Source organism: Chenopodium album, chromosome 2 (genome assembly GCF_948465745.1).
Source record: "Chenopodium album chromosome 2, dcCheAlbu1.1, whole genome shotgun sequence".
NCBI classification, from domain to species: Eukaryota; Viridiplantae; Streptophyta; class Magnoliopsida; order Caryophyllales; family Amaranthaceae; genus Chenopodium; species Chenopodium album.
In genome coordinates, this window is record NC_137835.1 from 83,447,667 (window position 1) to 83,461,033 (window position 13,367).

General features: G+C 30.5%; 1 protein-coding gene across 1 annotated transcript; it reads left to right on the top strand.

The window, feature by feature from the left end:
* Positions 1-7,063: 7,063 nt before the first annotated feature.
* Positions 7,064-11,926, top strand: LOC145604088 (protein indeterminate-domain 12-like). Its single transcript, XM_081660038.1, has 3 exons — positions 7,064-7,509; positions 7,839-8,238; positions 10,637-11,926. The coding sequence occupies exons 1-3, from the start codon at positions 7,335-7,337 to the stop codon at positions 11,601-11,603; spliced, it is 1,542 nt and encodes a 513-aa protein (XP_081516164.1). The 5' UTR covers positions 7,064-7,334; the 3' UTR covers positions 11,604-11,926.
* The last annotated feature ends 1,441 nt before the right edge of the window (positions 11,927-13,367 follow it).

The window sequence follows — 13,367 nt, forward strand, 5'->3', positions numbered from 1 at the left end:
CATAAAATATTCAGTTTAGTTTAGCTCCAATCAGCTTAGTTCAGCTTAGTAAATTAAAATAGACCCTAATAATTGAATTTTACACACAATAAACTTCATATAATTACCATTTACTAGAAACAATTACTAAGGGTATGTTCTGTTCCGTTGAAATTCAGTTCAGTTCAGTTCAGCTCAGCTCTTAATTTATGTCTAATGATATTGCTAATGATATAAAGCCAAATTTCATTCTTTTAAGCTCTTATTACAACGACAACAACAACAAAAACAATAATAATAATAATAATAATAATAATAATAATAATAATAATAATAATAATAATAATAATAATAATAATAATATTAACAATAATAATAATAATAATAATAATAATAATAATAATAATAATAATAATAATAATAATAATAATAATAACAATAATAATTGAAATAATAATACTAATAATAATAATCAATAAATAATAATAATAATAATCATCAATAAATAATAATAATAATAATAAATAGTATATGTGTTTAAAACGTTTAGAGGTTTCAAGTTTTTAATATATTTTCCATACATTTTATAATATATTTTCCATACATTTTATAATTATAATTATATAGTATATTTTTCGTAAATATTTTAATATGTACATTTGTATATACACATATGTATAGTAATAAATAATCAATAAATAATCAAAGATCACTAATCCGTAGTTAAAAATCACTAATTAATAAGTTTTGTTCAGTTCAGTTCAGTTCAGTTCAGTTCAGCTCAGCTCAGTTCAGTTCAGTTCAGCTGAGTTCAGTTAATCGGAACATGCCCTAAGATGATTACACTCAACAATAGGACTCGTAGGAGTACATACACAATATCTTATTTTTATTTTTTGCACATGTGAAAGACAAAAAAATTAAAAGGGTGAAAATAAAAGTAACCAATAAAAAAATTTGTGGGCTTTTTGTTCAATTTTAGAGAGAGAAAGAAAGAGAGGGACAGAAGATGAGTGCATGAGAGAATCTAGAAATAGAGAAACCCGTGAACCTCAACAAGCTAAGTTGTGGTGGCCCCATCAATGTGTGTGAAAGTTGCTGGCGATGTAATCCTTCCTTTGCTTGCTGTTGGCTGTTGCTTCCTATAGTTTCTACTGCATTTTTCACGATTACATTATATTGATGCATCTAACATCTAAGGTATGCTAAGGAATATTAATGATGCAACCCCAAGAATTTTTTATATAGGAGCCATCATCATATCATCTCCCCTCACTTTGTCATATTCAACAACATCGATCGAGTTAGCTCACCACCTCATATACGTGTCATAAATCAGTCGGAATATGGATTTTTTTTTATAGAGAATAAAAAGCAATCATGCATGCAAGGACGGAACTTAGCTTCATCCATGAGCTTAAACTTGTTAAGTTGATTATCTTACATGCATTGTATCAACTATTATGACATGAGCTTAAACTTGTTAAGCTGATTATCTTACCTGCATTGTTAAGCTAACTCGATACAATTATTGTTTTAAGTAGTGTTGATCAAACGACCTAAATATATCAGACATTATTCACATTAAATTGGTAATTGTGTTTTGTATTTCGAGAAGAGGAAATATCAAGAAATTAAAATACCTTATATATTGCCTTCAATCAATCACCCTCATCGTCCTTTACAAGATATTGTCTTGCTACTATTTCTCTATCACTTCCTCCTCATTTATTATTCTGTATTATCTACGTAGCGTGTTAATAAATGGGTGATCGATATAGCTGTGGCATCAATTCTTTTTACGGGAAAAAATTATTTATTTGATTTATTTCAAATTGTGAAGGGTGCAGTGATAGGTAGGATAGTGATCGAGGAAGGTGGGTGATGAAAAAGAGAGGAGTGGTGTTAGAGACTTGGAGCATTAGGCAATCCAAAAAAGTTCAACAATTGCAACAAGTCATATGTCAAAATATATATTAATACTTCACCTTTGACCTCAACTCAACAAAAATAAAAGAAGCATTGTTTTGCCGGAAATGTTTAAATCTAACACAACATTTCACCTTTCATCTTTTTTCATAGCTTGGCTAAATTGTAGTAAAGAATACAACCTTAATTAATTATGCATTTCATATAATAGTGCCTAGTAACACAAAATTTATCATAGGTCGTTAGATTTTTTCAATATAAGTTGTTGATCAACATGATTAGAATTAATTTCAAGTCTATTAGTCCGGGACAGCACGTCGTGCCTAGCTAAACTAGTCGACATAAACAATTTTTTTTTTTTTTTCTTTCAAGAAACAATACTCTCATCCACATTATCACTCGGCCAATTGATTATTTATTGTCTACATATATTGCCTCAAAACCCTCAACAATGTCGAAATAAATCATGATAATTTGTACATATTCAAATATTTCCCTTAAATTGAAGGCTACACTCCCCCTAACCCCACAATAACATGTTCTCCTAACAATTATTTGCAAGTCATGTCGATAAGAAGGAAACTTCAAAAGGAAATGATAAAGCTAAAATTACTACTTTTCAAAATTTCCTAGAAGTTTCACACTTCTCACTGTTGGAATTTTGGTAGGCAATATTGTTAGTTAGTTCACCATAGAAAAATAAGGCAATGTTATGTTATTTCCTATTTCCCTTAGTTATAGTCTTCAAATTTGTAATATTTCATGTCCTACTACTTGTCAACAAATCTACAATAAGACAATTTAGGAAAGATAGTAAAAATTGTAAAAATAATTATGCATACTGTTATTTTAGACAAGAAACATCCTCCTGAAAGATTCAGTTCTTATCTTGTTTGTTACTTCCGTTTTCTTTTGGCTCTATTGTTCTATGACATGTTTCTAAGAGATCAATTAATTAACTAGTTACACATTCTCTAAAATCAATGTGTTTTACTTGTAGTTAGTAAACAAAATTTAGGACACACCCTACCATGCATGCCATATGTTATTGATAATCTTCGTTCTTGTAAGTTAATGGTACGGTACATACTATTAAGGGACGTTATATGAAATTTATAATGATTTTGAAAGTGACTTACTATGTTAAGAAAACTCAAACAATTCAAAAAAGTGATCGTCTGTATAACGATGCAAGAGTATTCTATTTTAAAAGCGTAAAAATATGGATTGTAGCTTAATAATTTGTCTCTCTTAATTAAAAAAATACTCCAAATACATATCAATCATGTTCATTTGAGCTATTGTACCAAGTAAGTACTAAGTCGGCATGCAATTATTAATTTTTAACATTCTTATTAAAATAGAATATAAGATAGGTACTTTTTTCTTTTCTATGATTAATATATATATATTTATAGAAGTTTATCTTAGGTTCTTTTGGGTGTGAAGTGACAAAGTTGAAGTGTTCTTCTATATTCATTTGTAACTTCATAGATTGAATAATAGATAGCTTTTGCCCTATTATCCTATTATTAGTTTTATTCTTGTTTATGTCAGATTAATTGCACATATATAACAGGCTTTATACTTGATATGTGCCAAGTATTCAAAGTAATGTGAGATGAAAGGAGTAATGAAAAGAGCAAATTTCGTTTCACTAAAAGTAATACTTTAAATCATATACTATGTATTATTTTTAGTTGTGACATATACTAGTACTTTTTTTGTAATGCGTTTAAATTTAATATAAATCAGATTATATATTTACCCTTGGGGCTTTACCAATTATCAATAATCAATGAACCAAATTAGATAAAATTCCATTAATTTGTTCTCGTGCATGAATAGAGATATAGATGTCAAAATATTGTAAAATTGATCAAATAAGCAATAAAACAGGTTTGAGTAGAAAATAAATTTGAATGAAATTAAATTTGTAAATAGTAGTATACATCTATTCATGCATGATTTTTGCTGCCAAAAAATAATATTGTAGGGCCGAATAATGTTGTCAATATATTGTTACCCTTTAGCATATAAATTATTTAGTTTAATTTTGTTTGAACGTGTGTTCATTTGTACATTGTAACCCAGTTATGATAGCTTGATACGCGTATGACATAATTCCGGAAATTTCATCTTTCAAAATTCAATATTATTATCTGTCAACTTTTATAATATCTTAAAGAAAAAGGAATGTGTGTTTATATTATATCGAGCAACAACTAATGTAAGGAAATACTATAATACTTCTTCGGTTCACTATTAGTTGCACTGTTTCTCTTTTAAAATTCAAATTAATAGTGCAAAATCTCAAATATAGCATTTGAAAAAAAAAAAAACCAGAAGAAGTATAAAAGGCTTGTTAGCTTCAATTCATCTTAGTGTGTACTAATGTATAATTGTATATTATTGATGACAGTTATGAAATAAAAAATGGCGCAACTATTAGTGAACGGGAGAAGTATATTCAATTAAAGGCCCTTTCAGCCAGCTAACTCGTCGATCGTTGTTCAAAGTTCTCCGCACTACTTTTTGGCATTTGAAAACTATATATGATGCATGTTTAGAGAAAAACTATAACTAGCTGGCTTGGCGCTGGCTACCTTGCAGGGCAACGGAAGTCTTCCCAACTCACTCTTATATGTATGAACAAACAAACTTTGTACAATCAGATTATGTACGTACTATCACGAACTCAAAACTTTCTTTATATAAGGACTTATTAGCCCTTATCAAAACGTGTCTAAACTAAATTTTGCTGAATGTTAAAGTATATATGCAAGGTAAAAAGGCTAGATCGATTTTTAATTATTTAAGATCATATTTTATATTGATTCCTTAAAAAGGTTAGTAACGTTTTTAGGCTCCACATAATGTGGGGAAATATAAGAAGTAAAGAAGAAGATCAAAGCTTTTCAATTTCCCACCATGGATCTTGGTGGGGGTTTTAATCAACTTTAGGCACTTTCCTTCTACGCTAGTGGGGGAAGATAGAATATGGTTGACTATCTAGGTTCTGGGATTTTCTTTCAGTATAAAGAAACTAAGAAAGTAATAAAGGACAAATGATATAGACAGATGTAAACGAGATTTAATAAATAAATTATTAAATTACTCGCTCTATAAGCTAGTCAGATAGTTTCAAAAAATTACTTCCTATAAGATATAACTAGTTACTAACATAATTTCGGTATTTCAAATTTTTTCTTAAAATAAATGAAAATTGTTCAAATTTAAATTGAATTGAGAAACACATACATATGCAACACAATGATGATGAGACACTCTACGTACGAAAATGAAAAGGCAACAATATTCTCAATAGTGAATCTGAATAGACTAAAAAGCTCATATAATGAAGCCTAAGATATTAGTGGATTTGCAAAGTTGGACTTTGGTGCGTAGTATGCATCAGATTTCATACTATAACAAACACTGTCATAATCAAACCACGCAATAAAAGTAAATAAATGAAAAAACTATATATATATTTGATGAAATACTTATAAAGTTGTAACTTATAAGTGATCAATATTGAATCATGTAATCTTTTGTATTATAAGATGACAAATGTGTCGTACAGCTAATTATAAAATTAATATTTTGCTCATTTCGAACACATTATATTATTAGCTCAAAGAGTTGGGGAAATTAACATAAGTAAATGATTTATCATGTAGTAAAACAAATTTTAACATGGTGAATCAAAAGTTGGTTTTACAATAAGTTGATAAGGTCATGTTCTTTTGAGCTTCTTAGCTGAGTCGAGCTGAGCAGTTTTAACAAAGTAGATCAGGCGTCAGCAGAACAGATTATTAATACTTAGCAAAACAGAACAAATTTCAACAGAACAGAGCATACTACAGTGGCTTAAAAGAACAGAGCCCTTTATTAAATTACTCCGTACATTCCAGCATGTTTTTACACAAAAAGATTTATTAGGAGTGTGATTGAAGTTTTCAGCCCCATCCGTGCAGTATCTTAAATGAATCATTCTTGCATTAACATGCAAAAATCATTACCATAGATTAAAAAATCAAGATGTAATTAATTGACTTTTGACTGTTATAAAGGAGAAGGCAGTAAGACTTTGAACTAAAAAGAGTCAATAATTGAGTATTATTTTTTCTCATGATAGTGACTAAAAAAGTAACTCTCTGGTCTCACAAAGTTCTTTTTATGTTCTCCAATTTTTCAATTTTACTATAAGGGTCTCATTTTCCTAAGCTAAAAGCAAAGCTTTTTAAAATTAGAATCACTGATGTAAAATTGAATTTCTTTATTTAATAAATTTTATCTTAATAGACGGTGATTGTGTCACAAAAAAAGTCAAAAATGAAAAAATTATATAAAGATGAAATAAGTTTCAAAAAATATATACTCTGTACTACGTATATAAATATAGAGATGAAATAAGTAAGTAAATACAAGTAATTACATAAAATTATAAAATAAAATGCATAACATAACATTCCATTCATATCAAAGGTCATCTCTAGGGTTTGGGTAGTATTATGTAACAGGATTTGGAAAAGACAGGAAAATGCCAACATCAAACTCAGAAAACACAAAATTACAAGAAAATATTGTTAAATAATTAATATTGCCACTATTTTTAATTATTGCTGTTTAACATTTTATTTTTGAGAATAGAGGGTAGGGATAGGATTTTTCCTGGTCTTTTCCTGCTTTGGCCTCATCCACACATCTCTTTCAGAGTTTTTAACTTATTCTAATAGAAATTTCTTAAAATTAATTGAATCTTTTTCTACAATTTTCTGCCCATTTTTATTTTTTCCAAATTTTACATATTATGTATTTTAAATATTAAAAACCCATAAAAAGAAAATAATTTTTTTTTAAAAAAGAGAAAATATTCTGAATTCTGCAAATTTTGCAGCAGAGTTAGCTGAGACAAGTAATCCATGGGGGTTAAACTGTTAAAGATTGTAACTTTCATCATTATCATCATCACCTCTTCACGGGAAATTCTTAGTTTTAGTTCTTCTTTATTTATTTATTTTGAAAATTAAAATTATTTATTTTTTGTTTTAAAAAAGTTAATGAATTTTGTCTGATTCTCTTTGAATTTTCCTCTAATTTTATTTTTTTGCTTTCTATATATATGTCACTGCCACCTGTGGCCCTGTTTTTATTGAAAAAAAAATCCCTCCTTTGCTTTGCTACTATCTTTCTCTCTCTACAATTGGGGTTGTTCTTTCTACTTCTCTCTCTAAAACCATCCCTTCTTCCAAAGGGTACATACCCAAAAAAGATGGGATTTTTACAAAATTTTTTAGTATAGTGGGTGGTGTTTAACTTATTTAAGATTTGATAATCAAACAAACAAAACTTTGTAAAATTAAAAAAATTTCATATTTTGTTTTGTTTTATTTTGCTTGGAGGTTTGTAGAAGCAAGACAATGTTCCAAGGAGCTATGTCCAATTCCACTTTGTCTGAAGAAGCTAATAGTCTTTCTAGCTTTAACCCTTTGTTACTACAAAACACTACTAATATCATCACTTCCCACCAACAACAACAACAACCTCCTCCTCCTAAAAAGGTCAAGAAAAAGAGAAGTCTTCCCGGAAATCCAGGTAAATTTTCAAAAAGTTTCAATCTTTATTATTTTCATCGATTAATTGTATCTCGATACTGTCGAAATAAAGAGTTCGAGTAACATATATAGCTCGATATCTATATATGAAGTCAAAACAACCTTTTATTATATTGATCCATAGCTAAATCACTTTGATATTGTTGATATGAAGAGTCTAAGTAACATATGTGGTTATAGATTATTTGGGTGTTGTTGAAATTAAATGAAGAGTCCGAGTAACATATAAAGGTCGGGTATGTAGGTTGTTGTAAACCCGACCGAATTTGTGAGAAGTATGCCCTAATGGTTGTGATTTGATTTATGCAGACCCAGATGCTGAGGTGATTGCACTGTCACCAAAAACACTACTAGCAACAAATAGGTTTATTTGTGAGATCTGTAACAAAGGGTTTCAAAGAGATCAGAATCTTCAGCTTCATAGAAGAGGGCATAATTTACCATGGAAGCTTAAACAAAGGAGTAAAACAGAAGTTATAAGAAAGAAAGCTTATGTTTGTCCAGAACCAAGTTGTGTTCATCATCACCCTTCAAGGGCACTTGGAGATCTTACTGGAATTAAGAAACATTTTTGCAGAAAACATGGTGAAAAGAAATATAAGTGTGAAAAATGCTCCAAAATTTATGCTGTTCAATCTGATTGGAAAGCTCACTCTAAAACTTGTGGCACTAGAGAGTATAGATGTGATTGTGGCACCCTTTTCTCCAGGTAAAATTATTATAATTCTTCTTTGTGGAATATAATGAAAGCTGTTAGATCGTCTTTTACAAGACTTTATTATATTTTCCGATATAATTTGCATTTTTTTGATTGATTTTATGTGGGATTGATTTTATGTGGGATTGATTTTGTTTGATTATGTTTTTTGAATTAAATGAGCATAATATTGATTATCAAGGGTGTGTAATATATATATATAGTACTGGTATTTTTTCTTGGATTCTGATATATGCCTTTTGTTTTCTGGTGAAAATATTGTTACATAAGAATGGTAAGTTTTGCATGAAATAATATATGATGAGAATAATAATAAATAAAATGCAATTGGTAAGAGAATTTTATCTGTTGAAATCTGTACCTTTTTTCCAAGTTTTATGTAGCACACACACAAACACTGTATATTATACAAACAAAGAACAATCAAAAACAGGCTGTCTTTTGTTTTATTTAATGTTCTGTCCAGTGATTCAATTGCTGTCTATTTTTGTCCTCAATTTCTCACTACTGATTAATGCATCAGCATTATATAACATCCCTTTAATTTTCCAAATTATGCAAATTATTTTTCACAGTTTACAATCTTTACAGTCTATCAAATTTAGATAAAACATATTTAATGAGCAAATAAAGTAATGCAAGTTATCTAGAGCGAGTCAGATAAGTATCAAACATATTATCCGTGTCTAATTAGTCAATACTCGTCTTAAATCATGTTTAGACACGGTTTTAAAATGTATATATATTGTCCACCCTAAGATTTTATCTACTATAAGACCTTAGGAGTTGTAATTGATTACTTATCTTTCTAAAGAAGATCTTTGAATAGGAAAAAAGGCAGGCTTTTGGTTTTTCTTTTTGTAATGCTAGATGTTAGTCCCAAAAATAACAATGATAGGTCACTGCTATGCTCGTGTATATGAGGAAAAAGTAATGCTAAACAAGTGATGATAAATTACAATATATTTTTAATTACAAAGTAATAATATTTTTCAAGATTTTCTCTTTTTTGTAGTAGTAGCAGAACACTTCTGTCTTCTGAGTAGCTCAGAATTTCTTCATAATAGAGGAAAAACTGATATAACCTGCAAAAATATCTGATTTGGTCTGCCTTTTTTCTTTATTTTTTTTGGACCCCCTATATGCTGAATTTTGCATGCTAGGTCGCTCTATGTTTGGATTAAAAGAGTACACTTTGTTTAAGCTCTAATTTCAATGTGATAACTTTTTTGTGACTATTATTTGGTACAAGAATCACATGTTTAGTCAAACACTAATAGAAATATAAGCACATGTTCTTGGTACAAATCATACACTTTGTAGTCAAAATATGTTCAAAAATAGGTCAATGGGAATATAGGATCCTAGAAGATTAAAAATGTTTGAGATTCCTAATTCCTTTTTGTTTTAGTGTCTACAATGTTCTTGTGTAAGAAAGAGAAACCACATTTTCCCCTTGAACTATCCCTTACCTTCTTCTTCTCCTCTCCCTTTCATTTCCATTTTCTTTTCATTCTAACTTCTTGCAAAGACAAGGAATATGAATTGGTTTCACCAATATAAATTGTTTTTAAAGAAATATGATTTTCTAATGAATTGATTTCCGTCAAAACTAATAGAGCCTAAGTTGAAAGAATGAATTCAAATATTACTATATTTAGTATTTCATGTAAGGTAGATTGTAGTCAAGATGGAAGAATTTATTGTATGATTCGGTACCAATAAGGCGGGAGCATTGTATATATCCAGACTTTACATACAATAACCTTCACTAAAATTGAGGCCGGGAGAGGATTATAGGAAGAGATGCCTGTAAAACTATGAGAGTATTAAATCTGCTTTTATTTCCTTTTTTTTTTTTTTTTTTTTTTTTTTGCTAAATGTATTTATTTTAGGACTTCTAATTATTCTTTCATCTTCTTCAATTGTTAATTATCCTTTGTTGAACATACACCAAGCTGCTAATCTGATCTCTACAGTCAAACTCCACTGGCATAAAAATCACCTATATATTGTGTGCACAAACAACCTTCATAATTATAAGAATAGTGAGATTTTTCAAGAAATGAAATGAGTTCTAATATCACCTTTTAATGATAAGTTTCAAATATTTGCATAATAATTGCACTCACATTATTTTTAGATTATCACACTATTAGTTCAAATTGCGCTATCATTAAGCTAATAATTTCAAACAAGCTAAGTAGATTACATGCATGTTGTTACAATAAAGCTTTCATTCCTTACACGTTTTATTCTCATATAGTGTTTTCTATAAAGTTGATCACATTTTAGGTGTCTTGTTTTTCTATTTGATAAAGTTGTTATATTGTGTCTTTATCTAAATTCTAACCATTAGGCATTTGTATGCAACACTATTGTAATGCAGGAAAGATAGCTTCATCACACATAGAGCATTTTGTGATGCATTAGCTGAAGAAAGTGCAAGACTCTCAACAAACCCTTTTGCAAACCCCATCCTCCCACCACCACAACCACCGCCTTTCTCCACCCAAAACCCTAATTCGTCTCTCTTCCCTTTCACCACCTCGTCGTCTATGTCCCTCTCCTCGTCCCTGTGGGACCCGTCCCCTCAAAACCCTAACCCTAACCCTCTCATCCACATCAAAACCGAAAACCCCCACTTCTCCACACCACCACCTTTCTTCCAACCACCCTCAATCTTCACCAACCAATCCAAGACTCTACTAACCTCCCTCCCCTTCACATCCTCCGATACATCCGCCATGTCATCGGCTCACTTCCTCTCCGCCACGGCCCTCCTCCAGAAGGCCACCACGGTAGGGGCAGTCGGAAACAACACCATGTCAGCAATGATGAACGGTTTTGATGAGCTAGGAGCAATGTCCCGCCACATGGGACCCCCTACCACCGATGACATGTCATCCGTTTTGCCACCACATTCATCCTCATCGACAAACACGAATTCGACTAATGCAACAACCACAACAACCCCTTCTGATCACCCTAATGCTGATCACTTCACCGCCATGCTCAACACGTGGCGAAAGAACAATGATGGTATGACTAGGGACTTCCTAGGACTAACCGCAGGCGATTACAACACCAATGCCGGTGGAGGAGGAGGAGGAGGATTCGATAGCGACGAGGTGGTGGGGAATATGCTAAAGTTCACGGGTGGGTTACAGTACGGGATGACAGCCCCTTATGACCGTGACAATTCATCATCATCTGTATTGTTAAAGCATCATCAGCAGCCTATTGACATTCATCAACAACACCATCATCATCAGCAGCAAGTAGACGGGTTCGGTTTCGTTACGACGGCTGAGCCTCCTACAACCGCAGCTGCGCCGGGGTCAAGGTGGGGGTGAATTTATCTAGCTAGGCAATGGCATCATCATGAATTATTTTTTTGTCACTCGTTATGAAATTACGTATTTACCCCTCACAACATGCAAAGTTAGTACGAGTAAGAGTTTAATTAAATTAGTTGTATTTTATTTTAATTTTTTGAATTTAAGTTACTTTTAGAGGCTCCATTTCAAGGAGTAATTAGAGATGAGGAGCTAAGGATCATGCAATTGTACGTTGTAGTAATTTTATTTAAGTTCAATTAAATAGTATGCTATATCATCAAAATGTTGTAATATTTTTGAGCAAGTGTTATTATATATAGCTAGTTTCATAAGAACAATTGTCCAAATGTAGTGTATTTTGTAATTAAACATCTCCAATCACTTGGGACCAATATAATTAATTATGTCGATAAAGCCTAAAAATAATATATAAGTTTAAAAAGTTATACAAACACGTGATATTATAGCATGTGCACGGTGCCCTTAGATAGGTCCTTCACGTGTCGTGTTAGGACATATGCTACGACTAGTAAGTACGGGGTAGTAACAACTAACAAGAGTATATGTGATGCCAATGCCATTTTTTTCCGGTATATTTATTCATTTTTCCAATATATAAAATACGGAGTAACAAACTAAAACATGTATAAGTATTCTCACCCTATTTTAGAAACAATAATTAACAGCATTCCATCCATATGCTTTCCTGCAAATATTGATGAAGAAAGACATGGGTCAATGTAAAGGGAATATTCCTAACCTCGAATTCCCTTTCCCTTCATAAATAATTGAAGAACATGATAATGTGTTAAGGATTATTGTGGTTGATTATTTAAGATTGTTTTAAAAATTGATGCAATTGATTGGCTTATATAAAAGACCAGATTCACTACAACATGCATATACTGATATACATCTAAGAATCATCTAATTTTGATTTATAAGGAAAAAATTTCGAATACATACATTGTTTGTTAATTTTTAACCGTCATCCTGTATACATTAAGACTAACCCAGCAACACAGTACATGACAACATTTGTTTGTCATATATATATATATATATATATATATATATATATATATATATATATATATATATATATTGCAAAAAATCAAACTATTTCGAGTTTTTAGAAACAGAAGGAGTATAACAAGAAAGATCCGCTAATACAAACTGCTGCATGCATGGACTGTAATACTCTCATATCAAATCTTAGGTAAAGTAGCATTATACATGCATGGTAAAGCTAGCTAGTGGCAGGTCATAATCTAAGCTAAAATATGGTGATGATGCATGAGTGCATAAATATAATTAATAATCATACCTTATAATATGATAATGATATGGCAGGGCACAAGTAACACAGCTCATGGTCCATAATTATATAGTATATGTAAAAATGTAATGTAAAGTTTAGTAGATCTAGAAAAAAAAAACCAAGGCATGACGAAACTAGTGATTCCTCTTTCAGTTAGGAAGATGTGGATAAAAGACACTTAATAAGACAATAATTATTGGTTTGATAATGTATGTGATAGGTATTAGGACCACTGGACCAATAAACTAGGAGTAATCCATAATAATGCCAAAAGGTTCACATGTTTTATTTAGATTACTTACTACAAGTACTACCACAAGCACATAATAATTAAAGGTCATGATTTTTAAATTTATTGAATATTATTACTATTTATTATAATTAACTAGAATTCCAATGCTACTTAGTAAAATAGACTTTTATTTGTTAAAGTAAACACCAACCTTATGTTTACTAAA